Source organism: Canis aureus, chromosome 31, assembly GCF_053574225.1.
Source record: "Canis aureus isolate CA01 chromosome 31, VMU_Caureus_v.1.0, whole genome shotgun sequence".
Taxonomy (NCBI): Eukaryota; Metazoa; Chordata; class Mammalia; order Carnivora; family Canidae; genus Canis; species Canis aureus.
Window position 1 is genome coordinate 23,996,933 of NC_135641.1, and position 18,268 is coordinate 24,015,200.

Here is an 18,268-nt window from a genome sequence, read left to right on the forward strand (position 1 = left end):
GGAGGAAGTTTCTCCCTCAGATGTCGAGATAGCTTATTTTCCTTTTTCTGGTCTTGAACCTTGCCCTACCTTCTGTTGAGGTTGTAGGAAGCAAACATAAGAGCCAAGAGAATCTGAGTGTTGTGACTGAGGATCCACTTGGCTTCCCAAACCCGAGAAGGTTTGCAGCAGGTTCCCCAGAGTGGAGACCTGAAGCAGTTGCCAGGGGCAGTGTGCCCTCCCATTGGCCTCTACCCTGACAGGGCTGGCCAATGGGAAGGGACAACTTTGGGGTGGGGATTGCCTTCCCCCTTGAGTACCAGACTGCTGAGGCTGGATCATTTCCTCATTTCCATCCCGACTGCAGTTTGTGGGTCTGATTCTACACCTGAGGGTAAGAACAAGTCGACTACAGTTCCCAACTGGGTCGGGAGGTGTGTGTAGGGGGGCTGCCTTGCAATGGAGCCTCTGGCTGGGGTTTCCGCAGGCTCTCTTGTCATAGCAGGGCACAGATGGGTACAGGCAAAACTCTGGCCAGGGCAGCACTGGCGGAGGCAGATAGGCCTTGGGCTTCTTCCTTGGTTCTCCCACATCTGTAAGAGAAAAGGAACTGTTCTTCTGATCAGAATGCCTGGGGCCATCTTGAATTTTGCCCAATTCACTCTGTGGCAAGATGCCTACCCAGAGAAAAGGTTGGGGTCAGTGAGGAGGGAGGGATGGCCCGGTGATAGAGTTCAGTCAAATAAGAAGGGAAGGAAATGATGAACTTCTCAGGTTGACCAGGTAGGCAACGAAAGAAGCACATGGAAAGGCAGCTTGGGGAAAGCCAGCGCTCAGGCTGAGTCTGGAACCCAGCTCCGCCACTTGATTCTTCTCAGCAGATATTGATTGAGCAGATTCTATAAGGCCAGACACCGGGTAGAGTTAGTGAAGAACAAAGATGAGTGAGACATAATCACTCCTTGGATTTGAGGGAATCTGTAAATATGGAGATACCTACACAGATGTGGAGATAGTTCACAGGATGATTGAGACACTCAAATGAGATACAGTGCGCTTGGTATATACTGAAAACCTATGACAATCTTATAGAAGACATTTGCTGACAGAAACCAGTGGGTCAGCCTGGCCTTTGCCAAGCCCAATCCTGCTGGCCCCCACGAGCGCTGCATCTGAGGCATCTGGTTGTTTTCAATGTCAAGGCAGAGGTCAGAGCGGGAGGGATTTTAGAGATCAGCCCAGCCCTCTTGTGTCAGTGGGTGCGGGCCCCTAGTCTGGAGAGGTTCTGGGTTTCAGATCCAACCTCAGAGGGGCTGCAGCGCCTCACTCCCGGTGACTCCTCCCATTAGGTGTAAGGCTGGCTCCTCCACGCAAGGTAGGTGAGTGACGGGGCCCTTGTTGGTAGAATGTGCCCAAAGGAATGTGCCCAAAGGACCAGGAGGGGGTCAGCTTTGTTCTGGAAACACAGAAGCAGAGAGAGAGCCCTGCAGTTTAATGGGCAGTCCTTGCAGTCTCCCTCCCTTAATTCTTGAGGAGTTGTAAAGAGATACACAGGACTTGCTTCTTGTCCTTTCTAAGGTGGTTAAGGGGACAGACTTTCCATGGACTCCTTGTCAGGACAGGAGATTAGTGTCCCCACTTAGCTGAAGTCAGGAGGTAGAAGCTTTGGAGAGCAGACGTTTTCAATCAGGAATTTTTTCACGTGGAGAGTGACTGGATCCTAAAAATGCATTGGAGGGATGTGCTGCTATGCTAGTTCCTGGAGGGAGTGTGTGTGTGTGTGTGTGTGTGTGTGTGTGTGTGTGTGTGTTGGGTGTGGAGATGCGGTTTCCAAGTAATCCTCCTAGGAGCCAGCCTGAACTGAGTTGGTTCCTCCTTCTGTCATTCATCCTTAGGTTGTAGCAGGCGAAACCATTTTTAACCTTTAAAAATGGAAGTTTCTTTTTTTCTTTTGGATTTTTTTTTAACCTATGAAAGACGCAGAAGGAGAGGCAGAGACATGGGCAGAGGGAGAAGCAGGCTCCCCACGGGGAACCTAATGCGGACTCAATCCCAGGACCCTGGGATCATGACCTAAAAGCCAAAAGGCAGATGCTCAACCACTGAGCCACTCAGGTTCCCCTAAAAATGGCAATTTCACAGAACCCACAAGAGTTGCTCACATGATCTTTTTTCTTTATTTTTTTTCCCCTCCCAGCTGTTCAGCACTTTTACTAAGAGTTGTGTGATCTTAAAGGCAGCATCTTGGTCTCTTCAAGTCTCCGATTCTTCTCTATAGTGGAAGCAAGAGCAGGGCTATGGGGGAAGTTACATGAAATAAAAGTTCCTTATCCAATTTCTACTCCAATGTACCCTTGCCGATTTTAAAGTATTCTCATGTCCCTCATCTTATGTGATCACAGTTTAGCAGGTTAGGAAGCTGAGTCTGAGAAGGCTTTTTAGAGGCCTTGTAGCATGATGGGAAGCTCACTGGTTTGGAAGTCAGAACAGGAATGTCTGAGGGATCATGTCCTTAATCTCTTGGTTTCCCCATCTCTAAAGTTGGGATTATTTTCCTTGCTTCATGGACCTCTTGTAAAGATTAAAATACATAATAGATAAAATAAATAATGGGTAAAAGCTACTAGTGTGGGAGCTGGCCTCTATGAAGATCTAATAAATGCACCCTTTCCCTTCTCGTTAACCTCCCGTTTGTAAAAGGAGGACAGGGGTGAGATGATTCTGGGGTTCATTTAGGCTCTCAGTGATCTGTGCTTTAGTGCCCTTTCCTACTGGAAGAGTTGGCACCAGATTTGGTGGCCTTTCCCCCCTCTACTATTTCCTGTCAGTCCCAAAGGAAACCCCATCCTGCATTTCACAAGATTCTGCTGTTGTTATTGAAGTTTCAGCAGGTCAAAGTGGAATTTCTTATATATTCTAAATATGAAAAGAAGAGATCATAATATGGCCCTTTAGGATCCAGAGAACATCGTGGCCATCCCCTCATATAGTTTTAAAAATGAAGAGATCCATGCCTATACACGGTATACTGTGAAAGCCAGGGCCACTGAAAGAACCCAGGCTTTGGGTTTTAAATTGCACCCCTGTACTCTTTCCCTTTTCATGCATGGGCAGAAGTTACTAATCTTCTCTGGTCCTGGGAGTTCTCTTGTGGCAGTTGTGTCCTACCTCCTGGAGTAGTAGGGATGGAAAGAGATGAAGAACAGGTGGCCGTACAGTGGTGGTCTATAGCAGGTGGTCCATAAATATTTGCTAGTTTCCCTTCTCTTCACTTATATGTGTGGAAGCTTATAAAATACCTCATACTTTTAGTCAACTGATACAATAAGATTGTGAAATAGGATAGGTAAGGATTAATATCATTAATAATCACATTTGCAGGCAACGAGCATGAGATCTGGGAGGTGAGGTCACCCAGTGTGTTAATGGTGGAGCCTAGGCTAGAAGCCAGGGCGCTTGCATTATAATCTGGAGGGCTTTTCAAGCCATTTTCTCTTATGTCCTCCATCCCATGGAGTGGAATATAAAAAGGCAGAAATGTGATCCTGATGCTTTTTTTTTCTCCTCTGAAGTATGCCCAGGGGTCCATTTTTGGGGTTTGGAAGACCAGAATTCAATTTCCAGCTCTTTTTGCATTTAAAAGCTCTAAGATCTTGGACAAGTCACTTAACTTTCCTGAAACTCACTTTCCTCATCTCTAAAATGGGTACAGTCATAGCCAACATTTATTAAGCACTGACACGTGCCATGTGCCATTCTAGGTACTTTATATGGATTTTATGCCCTTAATCCTCCAACAAATATATGACTAATACATGTTACAGGTAAGAACAGATCATTCTCACCCAAGCCCCAAGATCATAGAGCGTGTGATCCTGTTCTATTTCATACTGTTTCTCAAAATGGTTGTGAGGATTAAATGAGACATTAAGTGACACACGGAGTTCTGTAGAAACAGAATTATAAGTGAAACTTGGGGTCCAGCTTCATGATCCACATAAATGCTTTCTTTACAGGCACCATTGGGTCTTATTTTATGGTTTCATTAATTAATGTTTTCCCCTGTGGAATTAGAAGTCTTTCCAAATGTAAGTGTAACAACTGCCATATCTAAACAAAGAACACAAATAATTTTGGAATACATTTTTTTTTGAGAGTAGTGTCTCTGCCCTGACCTTCAATTGTTATCAACTGGTGACTTTTCCACCCAGAACTAAGGTTAGAAGACAACTTTCTTCTGCAATCAGAGTCTGTTCTAGCATCAGAAATTCCTGAGGATCACGTACCGATCTTCACCCCACTTCTCTTCTCAGTACCTCCTCCTCATGCCACTGTCATGGTATCCGGACTGCTTGTCCCTGTTAGTGGAGAAATCCATCCATAATACTGAAATGTTGAGAACAGAATGCCTTCCCTTGGGCTGAGAGAAGAGAATCTTAAACCAGAGAACTCCAGAGGCCTTCTGACTTTACATTCCCCCCAACAGTTTGGAAAAGCCAATCTTCTCCTATCTTTGGGTCCTCTGTAGCTGTCCCCCACCAGTTCTCATGTTCTGGGCTCTCTCTTCCTATTTCTTTGTGGAAAAGAGCACAGCCTCCTTGTTTCAGGAGAAAGCAAGCACACAACCTTTCAGAGGTCTTCTCGGGACTTGGAATGCTAATTCCAGAAGAAGAAAGGATGAAAATGACAAATAGTGGGAAACTTTGAATGCATATTAAGTCTTATTCATATGAAGTGTTCTTCCTAAATACGAAAGCGGGCTTGGCTGGTCTCTCCTCCCTGCCTTCTAATCTAACTCACCTTTTCTTATTTTGGGGCCAGCCAAGCCTAGGCTGTATCTCATTTCATTTCCAGCAGCTATGGACTACACTCGCCTGAGCCCTTGAAATCCAGTAGAGGGCGACAAAGGTGTACATAGATGGTAAGGGGCGCGTCGGCTAGAGATTCACAGCTACAGAGGACCCAAGGGGCAGTGCCTGCTGCTGTGTGGTCTCTCTCGGCCCCTTTTTCTATCAATCTATCTCCTTCTCAATTCTCACTTACTTATAAGATCATAGTAAAACTTGATATTTACTAAATAAATGATGCAGCAGCTTAATAAAGAGTGGAAAGGTGAACTAAAGTTGTCTTTAAACAGCTAGTCTTCAAATAGAAATCATTTGAGTTCTTTTGGATCACAAAACAAAATATTAAAGATGAATTAAAGAATGAAATTAAAATATATCAAACAATAGAAGACAAAAAGTAGAATATTTTCCAAGACCTACAAGGGCTAAGAACTGTTTACAACTTAGAAGCAAAGAAAAATAAGAGTTGACTCTAAAAATGAAAACTTCCATCACTTAGAAATCAGGGTAGACAAAAGAATAATCTACAGAATAATCACCAGAGAAAACAGGTGTGGCATATATGATAAAGTGTCTGTAAAAAGAGGTCACACAAATTGATTCAAAAGCACAGTGTGGGGAGCTTGGGTGGCTCAGTTAGTTAAGCATTTGCCTTTGGCTCTGGTCATGGTCCTAGGGTCCTGGGATCAAGTCCCACATCGGGCTCCCTGCAGAGCTCTCTTTCTTCCTCTCCCTCTCCCCCTGCCACTTCCATTGCTTGTGTGTGCACTCTCTGTCAAATAAATAAATAAAATCTTAAAAAAAAAAGAAAAAAGCACATTGTGTCCCTAATAAATTAAGTAACCCAAAACACTAAAGGGTGTATCATGAATGAGGAAATTAAGTTAGGAAATAGGCCTTTAATAAAATGTGCAACTCACTATTGATCAAAGTAGCAAGATGCCATTTCTTTTGTTCATTAAACTAGCAATAACAGAAATAGGTTTTTTAAATTTTGCTGGTGAGAGTAGTTAATAGGCTTTCTTAATAGCACACTAACACACTACCTAGTAACAGTGTAACGAACTGCAGTTTGGAAATACACATCAAGAGCCTTAAAAATGTTCATAGATTTGGGCCAGTAATTTTACTTCTGGGAATAGGTCATAACTATATAACTTGGGGATAAGCTATATGACCAAGGATAGTAGTTATGGATTTTAAAATAATACTTTGAAATGGAGGTAAGTTAAAAGTTCAACAAAATAGGAATGGTTAAGTATATTTTAACTGTTTCCATTTGATGAACTAGCACACACACATTTAAAATGAAGATTATGAAAAAAAATAAAATGAAGATTATGGGCACCTGGGTGGCTCAGCTCAGGTCATGATCTCAGGGGCCTCAGATCGAGTCCTGCTTTGGGCTGGCTTCTTGCTCAGCTGGGAGTCTACTTCTCCCTCTCCCACTGCCCTTCCCTCCTGCTCATGCTTTCTCTCTTTCTAATAAATAAATAAAAACCTTTAAAAAATGGTGATTATGAGAACCAGAAAGTGACAAGGCAAAAATGGGGGAATAAAATTTTTATGTAAAATGTGTTTTTCATTATGTTTAAAAATAAACGGAGAAAGCCTTGGGACTGGGGATCGTTTTGTTTTCTGTAGTTTCCAAAGTGTTTATATTACCAATTTTTAGTGAATACATGTGTGTGTATGTGTGTCTATATCTACATCTACATCTACATCTATCTATCTATCATCTATCTATCTATATGAAAGGTGAATTCATATATATATAGATATAGATATATAGACATATATAGATATATATAGATTCATGTTTATATGAATGAATGAATGAATGAATGAATGATGAGTTGGTGCGTTGCATTGAGGGCACTATAGAGCCTAGGTGATGGGGCATAGAGGTAGGATTCTAGACACCATGCATATCTTGGAGGGTAAAATTGTCAATCAGAGACTTTCTTGCCTCCTGCACACAGGAGCTGTCCCCTGAACCCAAGCCCAATTCTGGAGACTTTGGATAACTCTTAAGAGACAAGCAAACTGATGAAAATTGGTTAAGTCCTTGGTGTAAAAAAATACACGTGGACTGTGTTTAACTCAGAATCAGGTTCATGGGATTAAGCACCTCTCAAACTCCACAGAAGGTTTTAGGGCTGCCTTAATCCAGGATCCTAGGACTTATTCCCCTTTCTGTGGTGCCTTCTCTCAACTCCCTGGTGAAAGAGGGCTGAGGAGACTAAGACGTATATATATAAAGGACCATCTTCTGCGGTGGGGGTGGGATATGGAGGAACGGTGTTGAGACAGGATGTCCCCGGCCACCTGTGCCACTTGAGCTTTTTGCTAGGGCTCCCAGAACACATATTTCAAATATACTCCCCTCTCCATCCTTCTTTCCGTCTTCCTTTCTCCTCCCTCACTCCCTCCTTTCTCTGACTCTCTTACTCTCTCTTTTCTTCCTTAGAAAGACATTTATTGGGGATCCCTGGGTGGCGCAGCGGTTTGGCGCCTGCCTTTGGCCCAGGGCACGATCCTGGAGACCCGGGATCGAATCCCACATCAGGCTCCCGGTGCATGGAGCCTGCTTCTCCCTCTGCCTGTGTCTCTGCCTCTCTCTCTCTCTCTCTCTCTATTTATCATAAATAAATAAAAATTAAAAAAAATAAAGTTCGAAAGACATTTATTTAGTCCCTACTAAAAAGTAGATAGTGTGTTAGGCTTTGCCTCCTGGTACCTGTAGTTTAATGGGTGAAATGAATGAGCAGATCGGGGAATCACTGGATCGTGCAGGAAGTGCAATACCAGTGGTAAGCGAGGGCAGAGTGTGTGCAGGGGAGGAATGAACAACCCCGACTGGGGAGAGAGGACTTCCTGAAAGAGAAGTCATCCTAACTGTGTCGTGAAGGCTGCAGAGGGATCCGGCAGGTGAGGAGGTGCAGTTAAGAATGGCCCAGGCAAAGGGTCAGCAGCGGAGGGTCATCCTCATGGGACAGTGTGGCTCTGGTTGTCTGACTAACACAGGGAGAGGCTGTGTGTGTGTGCACTGTGCGACTGTGTATATGTGTGTGCAAGCATGTGGATGTATGCCTGTGTGTGCACGTGTGCGGGCGCATGTACAATAAACCAAATGGTCTAATATGTGATTCAGGAGATGGGCAGAGGCAGAAGAGAAAGAGAGAGAGAGGGGGGAAGGGAGAGAGAGAGAGAGGGAGAAAGGAGGAGGAACAGACATAGAAATGAGGGAGAGATGGGCAGCCCAGGTGGCTCAGCGGTTTAGCGCCACCTTCGGCCCAGGGCCTGATCCTGGAGACCCAGGATCGAGTCCCATGTCAGGGTCCCTGCATGGAGCCTGCTTCTTCCTCTGCCTGTGTCTCTGCCTCTCTCTGTTTCTCTCTGTGTCCTTCATGAATGAATAAAATCTAAAAAAAAAAAAGAAAAAAGAAAAAAAGAAATGAGGGAGAGAAGTAAAGAAGAAAAAGGAAGGAGCCAGAGAGAGAGAGAGAGAGAAGTTGGTTAGAGTCGTCATCCTTGGAAAACTCAAGAGGTAGATTCTTGACAAATGGACTCTTGGAACTTGGTCCAAGGAGCCTGGCCCTGTGCCTATGAGGCAATTGGAAGAGTGTCGTTCTGCCCTCATTGAACTCACAATCTGTTGAGGAAAGGAGATTACACATGAAGAATAATGCTAAAATTGCAAATTTCAGGGCAGAAAGAGATCAAGCTAGGTGGAAATAGTCAAACAAGTCTTCTAGAAGAGGTGAGTGTTGAGAGAGCAGGTCTCAGAAGTGGACACTGCTGAGATGGCCCGAATCCTGCTTAGGTCCTGATGGGGTGTGCTGTATGAGGTCTCCTTGCGTGGCTGACAATGCAGATCTGGGTTCCAGGGCTCAGGATGCTGTTGCTACGAGCTGTTCTACTGCTACTAGTCCTGCCCGCTCACGGCCAGGACTCCGTGGCAGAAGGGCCTGGAGTCCTGCTTCCCCTGCCGAAGGGGGCCTGCCCAGGTTGGATGGCAGGCATCCCGGGGCATCCTGGCCACAATGGGACCCCAGGCCGTGATGGCAGAGATGGCACCCCTGGTGAAAAGGGTGAGAAAGGAGATCCAGGTAAGAACAAGTTTTTTGGCTTCCTCCATCATAGACTTCTTCTGGATAGAAGAGGGCTTCTGGAACTATACAAAGTCATTAGCTATTGACAAAGGCCTAGACACAGGAAGGGAGCAATTTTTTCTGTGACCCATAAGCAACCTATAAAACCAGCACCTCCGACTCTGCTCTATCCACATCACGTTCCCTGTACTCTTTCCCACCCCCACACTATCCATCACTATTCCCAATCTGTTCACATTCATGTCTCCCTTCATTTCCACTTAATTCTCATTCCACTGATTTCCACTTAATTCCCATTCCACCCAGTGGCATTCACACTTAATGCATTCTTATAGCTCACAGTCCTCCTCCTGGGGAACTCTTGTTTCAGTTAAGAAGATAAATTTAGGGATCCCTGGGTGGCTCAGTGGTTTAGGGCCTGCCTTCGTCCCAGGGCATGATTCTGGAGTCCCGGGATTGAGTCCCATATCAGGCTCCCTGCATGGAGCCTGCTTCTCCCTCTGCCTGTGTCTCTGCCTCTTTCTCTCTCTCTGTGTCTCTCATGAATAAATAAACAACATCTTTTAAAAAAAAGTCTAATGCATGAGGCTGTTAAAGATTACTACAAGGAAGTCTATTCCAAATATGCCAGATTGAATGTGGACAAATGCCCAAAGTATGGAACAGAGAGAAAATGCAACGCTCTTAATGAAGATCTGGATTAACAAGGAAGGCTTTCAGGAGGAGGCGGGGCTTGAGTCAGGCCTTGAAGGATGGGTACACAGAATAAAGGAGGGAGTGCATCCCAGATAGAAGGGATAGAAGAGCAAATGTATGGTTGGTTGAGCCAGCATATAAAGGGTTCGCAGGGTGGAGGGTCTAGGATGCAAACTTATAGGAAATAAGGCTGGAGATGAATTTATGGAAGTCTGCTGGGGGATGTAGAAAGTATAACTCACCTCTTCGGGAGCTCCCATTGGTCCCTTGCTCTGTAAGTCAGGCAGGCTGTGGGTAAGGGCCAAAGAGACAGTGTTTCAGGCTAGAATTCACCTAGGCAGGAGTGTTCTGTTCCTTATGGTCACTGAGGTCTTTTCATTCTCTAGGTCTTGTTGGTCCTAAGGGTGACACTGGTGAAACTGGAGTAACTGGGGTTGAAGGTCCCCGAGGCTTTCCAGGAACCCCAGGAAGGAAAGGAGAACCTGGGGAAAGTGCCTATGTACACCGTTCGGCATTCAGTGTGGGGTTGGAGAGCCGGATCACTGTCCCCAATGTTCCCATTCGCTTTACCAAAATCTTCTACAATCTGCAAAACCACTACGATGGCACCACTGGAAAATTTCACTGCAACATTCCTGGGCTGTACTACTTCTCCTACCACATCACAGTCTACTTGAAGGATGTCAAGGTCAGCCTCTACAAGAAAGACAAGGCTATGCTCTTCACCTATGACCAGTACCAGGAGAAGAACGTGGACCAGGCCTCTGGCTCTGTGCTCCTTCATCTGGAAGTGGGCGACCAAGTCTGGCTCCAGGTGTACGGGGATGGGGACTCCTATGGGATCTACGCAGATAACGTCAATGACTCCACCTTTACGGGCTTCCTTCTCTACCATGACACCAACTGATCACAACTAACTTAGAGCCTCCATCTGGCCAAACAACCCCAAAGTGAAAAAACAGTCAACAGGTGTTCAGTGGAGTTAGAAGACTAATTTTGAAAAAGACGACGATGACGAAGAAGAAGAAGAAGAAGAAGAAGAAGAAGAAGAAGAAGAAGAAGAAGAAGGAAGAAGGAGAAGAAGATTAATTTTTGTGTCTAGTTGGAGAGCTCTGAACATTACTCATTATTTACTCATTCATTCAGCAAGTACCTTTTCAAAAAAAATCACATACTATATTCCCTGTCCTAAAGAAAACATAGTTCTTGGCCTCAAGGATCTGTTATGTAGTAGCAACGAAAAGTTAATAATATTTCTGCGGGTGCTTCACATATATGGTGAGATAGTGGACTACCAGAAAGTATTTGGCAGTGCTATTCTGTGTCCACCCTTTTTCCTCATGTTCATGCCAATCCTGGAAGGTGCACAGGAAAGATATTATTCTTCTCATTCTACTCTTGGGTCCTGAGCCTGAGAGAGTAAGGGAATGCCTAAGCTCACACAGGTATTAAGTGGCAGAGTTAGTAACCAAACCCAGGTCTGTAGGCCTTCTCCACTAGACCCTGGCCTTTTTTTAGGAGTATACGGCCTCTTGAGAGTGTTGGTAGGGGGTCTATCACCCACCTCACCTGAGGGCCTCTAAGTTGGTCTTCATGGTGAGTTAAGCCTTTCCCCAGTAGAGCTCCCTCAGAGAAGGTGATTCTATGACTAGGTCCCATCCCGGCTGGACCACTAATTACTCTGTACTTCTGCTTCTGTGTCTTTCCTCATGCTCTTCTCTCTAGCTCAGAAAGCTACTTCCATCTCCACATAGTGAAATCCTCCCTGTTCCTCCAAACCACCTAGTCAGGAAGCTTCTCTGATGTGATAGCTCTTTCCTGCAAATTTTCCTCACAACACCGTGCCCCTGTGTCCCTCTACATATTAAGTTGGATGAGAATCCTGGGTTGACATTTTCTACCAGCCTGGAGACAACTGCCTGGAAAGGACTGTGCTTCTTTCACCTCTGAGTCCCTTTACAGGTCCTTGATAAATGCCTCATGAAGACCAAATCTCTTGAATCTCACCTCTACCCAGAATTAACTCCAGTTTAGTCTCTTCATATAACTGATCCTTATCTACAAACTGATCCTTATCTTAAAACATTTTCATTTTAGGAACTCCCTGAATTTAATCCTTTCCATTGAGTAGTTTGAATTTTTTCCACTAAGGTTTGGGTGTATTTTCCAGAATACTTAAAGAATTCTCTCTCAAGGGGGTAGCTTGAGCCTGCAATGCAAAACCCACAAAGGAATTTGGAGACGATTCTTTCCTTGAGTACCAACAAGGTCTGGAAAGACCTGGGCCTTCTGAATCTATTCTTGTTCTTTAAGAATTATAAAAGGAAGAAGAGTAAAGAAAAGAACTATCTGAGGTGATGGGTATGTGAACTAGCTTGATTGTGGTGATTATTTTACCATGTTTATCTATAATACATCACATTGTACATCTAATTATATACAATTTTTAGTTGTCAAATATTTCTCAAAAAAATAAAGAAGTATAGAAGTAGTCGATAATGATAAATATCCTCCCAGGAGACAACAGCTTGAGTAACATTTTTCAAAGTCTTTAGCAAAAGCAGAGTTAGTAGCATTCTGTATAAACAGACAGGGGAAGCTTTTTTTTATTCTCCTCCCAGTTTTATCATTCTGAATGATTCCTTTTTGTTTGTGTATTGCTTATCATTAAGGGATTATTATTTCTACATACAAAGCTTCATTTTTTAAAATGTTTGCGCATCGGGGCACCTGGGTGGCTCAGTGGTTGAACATCTGCCTTTGGCTCAGGGCATGATCCCGGGGTCCTGGGTTTGAGTTCCACATCAGGCTCCCCGCAGGGAGCCTGCTTCTTCCTCTGCCTGTGTCTCTGCCTCTCTCTGTCTCATGAATAAATAAAATATTTTTTAAACATAAAGTAAAAAAATAAAATGTTTTCACATCATCATGTTACACAAATAAAAATACTGTTTAGCATTAAAAGTAGAAGCACTTGAATCATATGGCTTTTGTTTTCATTTTTGGAGAAAGACATGGGGCTCAGAGGAGGGTGAAGGGGTAAGGGGACATTGCATGTTAGGCCTCTGTGTTATAAATGATGGAAAACAACTCTCAGTCAAGATGGGGGGAAAAAAGGATTCCTTTGCATGATGGAAACTACCAGAGCAGCTATTTTGTCATTGGGTAAGGCTTGAACCAGAGGCTCAAGTGATATCCAAGACTCTTTTCTATCTGTCCTTCTCTGCCGTCAGCAGTGTGGACTTAACTCTCAGGCTCTACACAGTATACTTCTAGGCCTTTCCTCACGATATCAAATAGACTGACTGGCAGCCTGCCAGCTCTGGCACCCGCCCACCACATCATGTGGCTAAAGGGACATTCTCTTTTCTGGTGATTCCCACGGAGGCGGGAGGAAGTTCTCTTTTCCAGAAGCCCCAGCAAGTATGTTCTTGCATCTCATTGGCTCTCACTGGGTTGTTTGGCTGTCTCTGACCAATTACTTCAGTCAGGAGGATGGAGTATACTTATCGACTTAAGTTGATTATGGCTCAAGCTGGAGAAAGGGTATTTTCTCTAAGGCAAAACTGGACACAGTTGCCAGAAGTGGGAGAGTGGATAATGGATGCGAAAGCACCTGTTCACCATAAACTCTTAATGTTATGTTTGAATTTTCTTAGGTTTCTTAGATATTGCTGGAAGATTACTATTGGTTTTCTCTAAAATTTCAACAAGTGGTTGATATCTGGTCATGCTCACAGTCCCATGTCTGGGTGGGGGTGGGAGGATCTTCACAGCACTGGACATGGAGTCAATCTCACTTTAAGCTCTCTGGAGCATGGCCAATTCTTTGTGGAAACAGAGAGACCCAAACTGCATAGCCCCTCCTGAGAGGAATTGTGGCCAAGATTAATGGTCCCATGACATCTTCATGGTCACATCATATCTTCAAACATAATTATGGATTTATTCCTTTTTAGTTCTGCCAGCTTTTCTTCCTGTATTTTGGAGTTCTCCTGTTAAGTACATACTCATTTAATATTATGTCTTCTCAATGATTTTACTCTTTCATCATTATCTAATGTCTTTCTTTATCCCTGGTCATTTTCCTTATTCTGAAGCCTACTTTGTCCGAAGTTTATATAGGCAGTCTAACTTTCCTTTGATTACTGTTTGCATCATTTATCTTTTCCCACTGTGTTGCTTTAAATCTATCTATATAGTTGACTCTTGAACAATGTGGGGTTTAGGGGCACACACCTTCCACATAGTCAAAAATCTGTGTATAACTTTTGACTCTCCAAAAACTTTTCTACTATTGAGCGGAATCCTGAATGATAACATAGTCAACTAACATGTACTTTGTATATTACATGTATTATATATTTTATAATATATTCATATAAATATTATATAATATTCTATTATCTATATTATATTTATATTTAAATATATTTTATTCTCTTTTGTATTACTTGAATATTCCATAATATTTCAACTTAATTTATTTATTGGATTTTGGCTGTGGTATTTTTAGTATTTTTTAGTAGTTGCTCTAGGAATTTCAATGTGTATACCTAACTTTTCAGAGTATACTTAGAATTAATATTTTACCACTTCAAATAAAATATGCATGCCTTAGGATTCTGTGTCCTGATCCTTTTATGTTGTGGTTGCTGTGTATCTTATATCTATATCCATTTAAACATTACAGATAATGCTATAATTTTTGCTTTCAACAGTCTTCCATATTTTAACGAATTTAAGAGGCCCCAAATACTCTATTTAGCTAGATATTCATCATTTCTCTTGTTCTTTCTTCATTCCTAAAGTTTTATGTTTCCCTCTGGTATAGTCTCCCCTCATCCTGAAGAACTTTCCTTGCCATTTCTTTCAGAACAAGTCTGCAAGTCATGAATTCTCTTAGTTTCCCTCATCTGAGAATATCTTTATCCTGCCTACATTCTTGAAGGATATTTTTGTTGGCTATAGAATTCTGAGTTGGCAGTTCTTTCCTCCCAGCACTTTTTATTTTTAAGTAATCTCTATATCCAATGGAGGCTTGACCTCACAACACTAAGCTCAAGAGTCACATGCTCTACTGACAGATCCAGCCAGGACTTTTTATGATTATTTATTTATTATTTTTTCTTCCAACACTTTAAAAATATTCTCTCTCTGTCTTCAGGCTCTGAGGTTTTTGATAAGAAGCCTGTAGTCATAGTTTCCCTTACTTGTAACTTATCACCTTTTGCTTCCAGGTGCTTTTGAGGTATTTTCTTTACTTTGGCTTTGAATAGTTTATGATATATCATAAACTATATACATATATACATATACATATAACTATATACATATTTTTAACCTAAGCTGATGGGATTCATTGAGCTTCTTGAGACTGTAAATAGGTGCTTTTCACCAAATATGGACTGTTTTATGCCATTATTTCTTCAAATATATATTCTGAGTAATCTTTCTCTTTTTCTGAGATCCCAATGACATGAATGTTAGATTGATAAGCACCTAAGGTTGCACTAATTTTTTTCTATCTTTTTCTCTTTGATCTTCTTATTTCTCTTGATCTATCTTCAGGTTTTCTTTCCTCTGTCATTTCCATTCTGCTATTGAGTGCATTTGGTAGAACTATGAATTCCAGATATTGTATCTTTTAGTTTAAATTTTTCCATTTAGGTTAAAATTTATTTTTCTTTCTCTGCTGAGAACTCTATCCTCTCATTTATTTCAAGAATGTTCATCTTTACCTCATTGCTACAGTGGGTATTATAAAGTCTGTGTCTGGTAATTTAACTGGGGTCACCTGTTGATTATCTTTTCTTCCAAGTTATTCTGAATTCTGGTCAGATTTTTCTGGTTCTTTATACATTCAGTAATTTTGACTTGTATCCAGAATATTTTTAATATTATATTATGAGATTCTGGCTTCTGTTAAAATCCTCTAGAGAATGTTGATTTGTTTGTTTGTTTGCTTTTGTTAGCAGGTAATCAGTTGGCTTAGGTTCAGACTACAAGTTGTGTCTCACCTTTTGTGGGTTATGATTCCAATGTCAGTTCAGTTTTCAAACCTTTGCTATGGTATTTGGGTCTATCTATCAATGCACAGCTCTGAGTTTAGCCTCGGACTTTGGTAGTTCAGTTCTTGAAGCTTTACTACACTTCTTTGGGTCTGCCATGCATGTGTACAACTAGGGTATTTTAGTTATTTGTTTTTTGCATTTTGCCTAGAAGTTTTGGTTGTAATCAGTGGGAAAGATAGACTGTTGTTGACTCATTGCATCTTGGCTGGCACTGAATATCTTATGTCCCATGATACTCCTGAAGAAGGAAAAGGAGAAGGCATTGAGAGATTGCAGGAACTCCAGGAAGGCATGTAATTTACTCTGAAGTTGATGGAGGTCAAAGAAAAAGTCCAATCTTGAGACAGACTTTTGTTAGAGGGAGAATCTTGGAAGGTACCAAAAATTCCTCGGGGCCAAGTAAAGTCTTGATTATAACCCGAGTCTCTGAATTTTACTGTACATGGAGTGGTTGATAAGAATACATTAAATGATGTGCAGACACTAAAGAAGTCAGCGTGACCCCAGCAACAGGGACCAAAGCAGAAATATTTACCTCCAAATTCAGAAATTTTATTCTACATATAGTGGTTTACTTAGGAATGTTTGGAAATATCCAAGCTTTTAAGAACATTTAGAAAGAACTAGATTTTTTTCTTTTAATTTTTTAGTTTTCACTCAGGTATTTTACAGTAAGTAAACATGATTTCGAATAAAATCTATTATATAAAAACCACATTTTCCCAAAAGTAAGTGAAGCAAGCTCTCTTCACTTTATCAGCTATGTGTGTGTCACAAGCTCAGTTAAGCAGAATTCCTGGACCAAGAATAAGGTTAATGTGCAGTTCAGTTTGTGGTTTGAGTTAGGGCTGCGAGATGTTAAGGGTCAGTGTGTGGTAGGTGCTAGGTGTTGGGGACACCTAGTGGATGTTCTGCTATTTCTCCACTCAAGGTGGGTTACCCCTGGCCCTTCACTTCAAGCAGTGAAGGTGGTCCATTCTGTGGTGCATTCTGACCCCTTTCTCCTGGAGGCTACTGAATGGATGAGTGTAAGTGCTTGATCTAAGCCGAGCCAACCAGAGTCCTTCCAGGAATATGAATTAGGATGGATGCAAAACACGGAGATTCAAGACTCATAGGTGGCCTTCTGCCGTGCAGTCCAGAGAGAGAAGAGACTCACCTTGGAGAAAGAAACGGAGAGAAATAGAACTGAAAGTCAAAAAGGAGAAAGAGAACTCTACTTCCAAAATCTTGCCACTTTTTGGTTCCATTCCTTCTCAACACTCAGCTATATCCCTGTCCTTGGGTCCCCTGAGACACCAGTTCCTAGATCTTTGTACAATTTCTCTTTTAACTTAAACTAGCTTGAGTTAGTTTCCACTACTTGCATCCAAAGAGTACAAGAGGTCAAGAATTGGTTTGTGAATGTGCTCAGGGACCAGGCTGAGATCAACTTAGGAAGAATACTTAGTAACAGAATTAAGTCACAAGACTGGAATTTAAAATAATCTTTTTTTTCAGATAAAAAAGTAATTAGGCCCCATGAAATCAAACTTAGAAGTCCAGCTTTATTTAGATTTATTTTATTTGCAATGAATTTCCTAGCTGGCAAATCTCCTGTGGGCATAGACTTTCTATTTCATCTCTGAATTTTTCAAAATTTTGTTTATTTATTCATGAGAGATACACAGAGAGAAAGAGAGAGACGGGGAGGGGGAGGGCAGAGACATAGGCAGAGGGAGAAGCAGGCTCCCCACAGGGAGCCTGACATGGGCCTCGATCCCAGGTCTCCAGGATCACACCCTGGGCCAAAGGCGTTGCTAAACCACTGGGCCACTGGGGCTGCCCATCTCTGAATTTTTTATAGAGATCATTTATTCACTCAATAAATATTTACTGAATATCTATTATGTGCCAGGCATGTAATAATTTTTTTAAAAAATAACAATGATAATAGCATAAATAATCATTTTGAGGTACCTGCTTGAAATGTATCATTTTATTTAATTTTTGCAACACCCTGTAAATTAAGTATCATAGACCCAACCATTACGTGAGAAAATTGGTGCTTTTTGTGAAAGCTAAATTGTGGTTCAAAGCCATGACTAGTAAATTGCAGGGCAGGGGTTTATACTCAGAGCTGCTGAACTCCAAAGCTCACGTTTGTAGAAGGAACGAACCCCAATCCCACCAGCTTTTCCATCTTTCTAGTTTCAAGATGTTTGGGGGATAGGGCGTTTATACAACCTGTATCCCTGACGTCAGCAATCCTGTAAATACTAATGATGGAAAAACTTGCCTTTGTAAAATGAGTCATTAAATTTGCTGTATGACAGAAAGTCTGGTTGTTAAAAGGAAAGATGATGAAATGTCTCACTCATCATTTATATGGACAAGTTCTGAGGACTGCACTGAGGTTCTTTGTAAGTGTGGTGCAAGAAAAAAAGCACCTTGCAAAATAGCTTCTTTATGCCAGCTGAAATAGGTTGAGTCAGCGTTCAACCATCGGTTACTGAAACATTTTGTGAATTAGAAATAGAATGCTATTTCCTTAACATGATAAAGAATAACACGCTCGAAA

The 18,268-nt window shown here is 42.0% G+C and overlaps 1 protein-coding gene across 4 annotated transcripts; it reads left to right on the forward strand.

Moving 5' to 3' along the window:
- Positions 1-215: 215 nt before the first annotated feature.
- On the forward strand, positions 216-12,613 carry ADIPOQ (adiponectin, C1Q and collagen domain containing). 4 transcript variants are annotated; one of them, XM_077880016.1, is made up of 3 exons: positions 216-373; positions 8,717-8,938; positions 10,024-12,613. In XM_077880016.1, the coding sequence occupies exons 2-3, from the start codon at positions 8,725-8,727 to the stop codon at positions 10,542-10,544; spliced, it is 735 nt and encodes a 244-aa protein (XP_077736142.1). In that variant the 5' UTR covers positions 216-373; positions 8,717-8,724; the 3' UTR covers positions 10,545-12,613. The 4 variants fall into 4 exon arrangements, with proteins under 4 accessions (XP_077736142.1, XP_077736141.1, XP_077736144.1 ...); XM_077880015.1 differs by having other exon boundaries at positions 261-373; positions 8,653-8,938; XM_077880018.1 differs by lacking the exon at positions 216-373 and adding an exon at positions 1,210-1,354.
- Positions 12,614-18,268: the final 5,655 nt, after the last annotated feature.

Excerpts from the sequence above, each read along its gene's own strand:
- ADIPOQ (XM_077880015.1), top strand. The coding sequence starts at position 8,698 with ATGCAGATCTGGGTTCCAGGGCTCAGGATGCTGTTGCTACGAGCTGTT. Across the intron at positions 8,939-10,023 it reads GGGTGAGAAAGGAGATCCAG|GTCTTGTTGGTCCTAAGGGT; the intron begins GTAAGAACAAGT and ends TTCATTCTCTAG.